Below are 5338 nucleotides of genomic sequence, written 5' to 3'. Positions count from 1 at the left end.
ATTCTTATTTTCAACAGACTATACACCAATGAAAACATACCTATGAATATTATATTCCATTTCTGCCAATATATCCTCCTAAATGTTACACACTGGACCTGTAAGAGTAGCTACAAAAAACAATGACATCTAACTAGACAGATAACTGACCAACAAGTCTAGTCCAGTAGATTAGAACCTTTAACTGGTCAGACTGTAATAATTAGGTCAAACATCAGATATGAGGGAAATAATGGCAAAGCTGTATTAAAAAAAGGCTATAACATTCGTTATCTATGTAAATGTGATAAAGATTTAATGATATATTGTCCAGCCCTACTGATTAAGACACACTAATGTGCTGGTACAACTAGCTGTGATCTAGTTCTCACAGTATCACAGTTAACACAGATCTCAAACAGTAAGCTCAGAAATAAACTGTGATTCAAATAGTACATATCCATATTTGATTACCTTCTAGTGTAGAAAGTACTGTGTAACAGTGTCACATAAAAGCTTTTAGCAAAGCACTATTAACACTGAAATACTTTGACAAGAAGATTATTGACAAGACAGGCTGCTTTGAGAAATGCCTCAGATTTCAGTGATTATCTCTAAAAATACTAGCAACAGCAAACCGCAAAAATGTTCCGTGACTTCATGAGTGCATTTACACACACATTTGTGTGTCGTGTATTGTGTTCTTTTCAGAAATCGGGTAAATCTTTGAGACGAAGCTCATTTACGCTTAAACATGACTTTAAATGTTAAACTGTGTTTAATTAGTGTGTTTAGACAGAATGAGAAGCAAATTTTAGACATGGGGCAATTAGACACGAATGTGACCAGAGTGGCGTAGATTGGTGTGTAGACATTAAAAAAGTAAAAAAAATTTGAGCACATCCTGTGGCTTCATGAATTTCCTTCATAAACGTACAGAGGCAAGAAGGAAAAAGGACAGAGTGGTGGAAATATAACTGGAGTTCTGAATTCAGTCATTCAGAAAACAAACGGCCTAGTGGTCAAATTCATGTGAATGATGTAAGCTGAAAATTTGCTTTGCTTTCTGTCTGAACAACGCCTTTAAAATGAACATGTGCATGTACATGCACTCACTGCTGTAATGATGAGGTTTTATGGTTCTAACAACAAACAGTAAGGCTTTTTGAACCCTCCATTAAAGGGACAATTAGTATCAAGTAGTGAGGGAATACCCAAGATCCTCTGCAGCTACATAGTCGATGTAACACATGAAGCTGGGCTGATGGGTAAAACAAATATATAGGTTTTCTGCATCAGTTCACTGCTGTTTGTTTTGTTGTTTTTTTATATTGAGTGGCAGCATAAAATTTAAAATAAAATATTTTTTAAAATAACTTTTTTTAATATTGAGATTGCTATACAAATAGTGAGAGGTGAGGACACATTTTCTGGGCTTCACAGTGTGTTGGAACATTATTTTTTAGGTGTCTGGGCCTTTTAACAATTTCTAACATAATACAGAATCTGAAAAAACAGTGTCACTGCTTATGATTATTACTCTATTGTTTGCAAGTGCCACATTATATACCTACTGTATGTGCAACGAAAAGTAATACATCATCTGCATATGAGACAATCTGTTTTTGTGATGGATCTGGATTTTTACAGGATACAAATAGGTCCCTCTCTCACCTGTTTGGTATTTTGGTGACTTGCTATGAAACTTGGAGAAGGAACAGCTGTCAATGGTCAGAGATTGTTGCACAGCGCATTTTGTACCACATGATTTGTACATGAGCAGATGCTATTACAAACCTCAAAGAAAAAGTTAAGACATTTTGGAAAATGTTCTTATTTGCTTTCTTGTTAAGTTAGATGAGATGATTGAAACAATGTACATGTTTGTATGCTAAGTATGAAGCTAAAGCCAGTACATGACTAACTTAGCTTAGCATGCTCCTGGAAAAAGGGATAAACAGCTAGCCTGGCATTGTCAGAATCTTCCTACAAACACAGCTCACTAATTAACATGTTATATCTCATTTGTTTAATTCATATAAAAAAAACGCAACTGTAATACGGCAAATTATAATTTTAACGCTTCTGTTTTTGTACGACAAACAAATTAGATTCAAAGTGTTAATTAGTGAGCCTTAAAAGGTGTTGGTAGGCGTATTTTGTTTCCTTTGGAGGGAAACGGGCTGGCAGTTTCCAGCAGTTTTATGCTAAGCTAAGTTAGCCGACTGCTAATAATAGCTTCATATTTAGCATACAGACACAAAAGTGGTATTAATCTTGTTATCTACCTCTCGGCAAGAAAGTGAATAAGAAAGTGAATAAGTATTTCCCAAAATGTTGTATAGTTCCTTTAAGCTTTTAGTAGCTTTTTTCCCCCCACTATTCAGGACAAACTTTCAATTTTAAGTATGAACGTCAGTAGGTGCCATCACAGGAGGGATTCTAGATACATACAAATTTGTAGCTGTCAAGAACTTGCTGGTGGATACCCTCCCTCCTACAGTCAAACGGTCTGTGGTCAGTTCTGTTTGGCCCTTCACCTCATTTCACAAAAAATTCTCCAACAAACACGTCGTGACACTGTCAGGTCAGAGGTGATTCCATTGCACGTGAATGACACAAACTCCCATTACATGCACTGATATCGTCTTCTTCCACTGTGCAGCCATGCCATTTGTCCTTTGGCCATGGAATTACTAATTACGCCCTTCTGTCTGTTTGCCTCTGTTACAGTACCTCAACAATGAACTTGCAGTAAACAATATGAAAAGATTGAGGCTTTTTCATGTGATGATAAAACATTCCCCTGTGTGTTACAGGTACGTAACCTGATTTCTCATGAAAACAAAACCTGTCTCATTTATTCTAAATAAGTCATCATGATTCCAAAATTCCAGTTAGTGTACTACATACGTCAACTTCCATTAATGCATAGTACAGCCCACCCAAAACATGGACTGATCCAAGTCTGTTTGTTCTATCCACAAGTTCAAACAAGTGTCCACAAGCAGACCAAATGTTCAGCCTTGCTGCTATGATGCAAAGTTGCTACATATTCCTCTGATGAAGCCAAAGAGATGAACTGACAGACGAGGTAAGCACAGGGCCACCACTCATATTGAGTCAGGAAAACTAAAAGACAGATAGATAAAGAGGAATGATCAAATAAAGTTCAATATACTGTAGTAGACGCTCTGAAGGACAGAGAACTAAAACTAAATTAGATTGGCTGGACGTGTTCAGACAGCAAACCCTTCACCCAGATGGATGGGTGTCCCCTGTGCCGTCTCATCACTGTAAAGGTTTGAATTTGTGACAAAGATATATCCTCAGTACTAACTGGCTCGGTGATAACCATCAGAAAATGCTTTATTGTCCGATCAAAAGCATCTCTGTGTAAATGTAACAAAATTGGTGCAACAAGACAGTTAAGACAGCTAAAAGTTCAGTGGTAAAGGGGGACAAATTCAGAGACCCAGGCTCTGAACCAGTGAGACGCAGCGGAAGCAGAGGGCCAGAAAGCCGGTGCCTAGCAGGTCCCCTAGGGCGGTCAGGTAAGGGATGGAGAAGTTGTCTGGGTCCAGACTCCGTCTCCACATCACACGGATGATAAGGTCGGCAACGTAAAGGAGGATGGCCACCTAGAGGGAGAAGAAAACTGAGCTGAAAAAGCTGCTGTTAGAGAAAAAAACAACCCAGAAAGGCTTTGACAAAATATTTTTTATGTTGGAAAAATTGTCATATGTGCTGAAAAAATAATCTTTAAAATAATTTAATAATAATAATAATTACATTACGGCTATTTCTTTAAGGAATAGGTATGGAAAATACGAGTTAAACAAACAACTTATCGAACTATCCTGTCTTTGACTACTCCGTGTTTTACACACTTCTACCTAGCCTTACTGACCTAAACAATGCTGCATTATTAAAGTAGGACCACCTACGAGAGAGCACAACAGCCAACGACACGACACAGTGACACACATCGCCTATGTGGAGAGTGATAGATTGGAAGAAAGTGTATCCTGCTTGGCACAGCGCTCCAGGTGGATAAAAATGGTATTACAGGTGACAGTTAAGATGACGGAGCACAGAGGGCTCTAACTGAGATTCTGGTAGGCTAAATCCAAGTACTTTCAAATACTTTCCAGACTTGTGGCAACCCTGCAGTTTGTTCATAGTAATGTATAACCAGTTTAAATAGACAGTTCAAAGTAATGGATGGATGGTTGAACTGTCCAGCTCCTGCCACTCCAAATAGCATGAACACAGTGACAATTCAATTCACTTTACATTCCACATTATAGTGTTATATAATATCCAGTTATAGGGCTGAGGGTGTACGTCAGACAAAGAAAGGTTGACCAACCACTGGACTATATGTCTAAGTGTGTTTCTCTCTGTACTTGCCTATGTTTTGTGTGTTATTTTAGCTAGGCAAGTGATCTCAAGCAAGCTCATTATGAATCTTCCAAGCAGTGAAATCATTCAAGGTCTAAGTCAGCTTTTCTGGACTCGGCAGATAAATAAATCTGCGACTTATTCCAACCTCCAAGAGATTACAGAGGTTGCCAGACAGTCACTGAGTATCCAAAGGATACAAAAACAGTACCGTCAAACATTGCGTGTTTAATGAGTCTCAGCTTTTTACAAACACTTCACAGCTGAGATGACGTGTTGAGGAGTTCAGAAAGGTGACCGTGGCAGGACTGCGGTGTACTTTCGGTTCTGTCACTGAGCTGCTGAAACACCAACACCTGGCACCGGTCTTTTCACAGTTAGGTAACAGGTGGCAGCAGCCATTTTTATCCCACTGTACAAAGTCTAATTTCTGATGACTGGTTTCCACAGTTTGTATCAGAGTGTCATGTGAAACTTCAAGGCCAACTGAAGGCCAATAGGTTCATGAGAAAGCATTCTGTATTAACTACCATTGACTGGAATATGAAGAGAGAATGTGTGTGTGAGGTTGCATCAGTTTACCTGTACCAGAGCGGCACACAGGTAGCAGACGGTGAAGGCTACAGAGATAGGCGCCTCCTCTCCCTGCAGCAGAGAGATGGCGTAGAGGAAGACCAGGTGACCGGGGATAACCAGCATCAGAAGCACCCTTGCTGACTTTGAGTTCACCCCTGGGAGAAACAGATGAGAGTACTTCATTCTAAAAGGCAGGTTACTTTATTTAAGTAGTATGATCTCTTTATTCTTGGATGTTCAAAAATGGTTTCATTTTCAAGTGCCACACTGAGTGCCTTTACTTGTTCACTAGTATCCTGGTTATGATCAGGTTTTTGGAGTATCCAGTTTATGTGTTGTGTAGGGATGTCCGATAATATCGGCCGATATTCACTAAAAA

General features: G+C 38.9%; 1 protein-coding gene across 1 annotated transcript in view; it reads right to left on the bottom strand.

The window, feature by feature from the left end:
- Positions 1 to 258: 258 nt before the first annotated feature.
- LOC118324067 (solute carrier family 41 member 1-like) overlaps positions 259 to 5338 on the bottom strand; it is a gene marked incomplete at its 5' end in the record, with an annotated part of 14982 nt that continues 9902 nt past the window's right edge. The window contains 2 exon segments of the mRNA XM_035656198.1: positions 259 to 3620; positions 4966 to 5114. Coding sequence (XP_035512091.1) covers positions 3447 to 3620; positions 4966 to 5114 — 323 coding nt within the window.

The sequence above is a fragment of the Morone saxatilis genome, unplaced genomic scaffold, assembly GCF_004916995.1.
Source record: "Morone saxatilis isolate NCDOM2014 unplaced genomic scaffold, NCSU_SB_2.0 Contig15, whole genome shotgun sequence".
Lineage (NCBI taxonomy): Eukaryota > Metazoa > Chordata > Actinopteri > Moronidae > Morone > Morone saxatilis.
The sequence above is the reverse complement of the archived record's forward strand: the minus strand, read 5'-3'. Positions and strand labels throughout refer to the sequence as shown.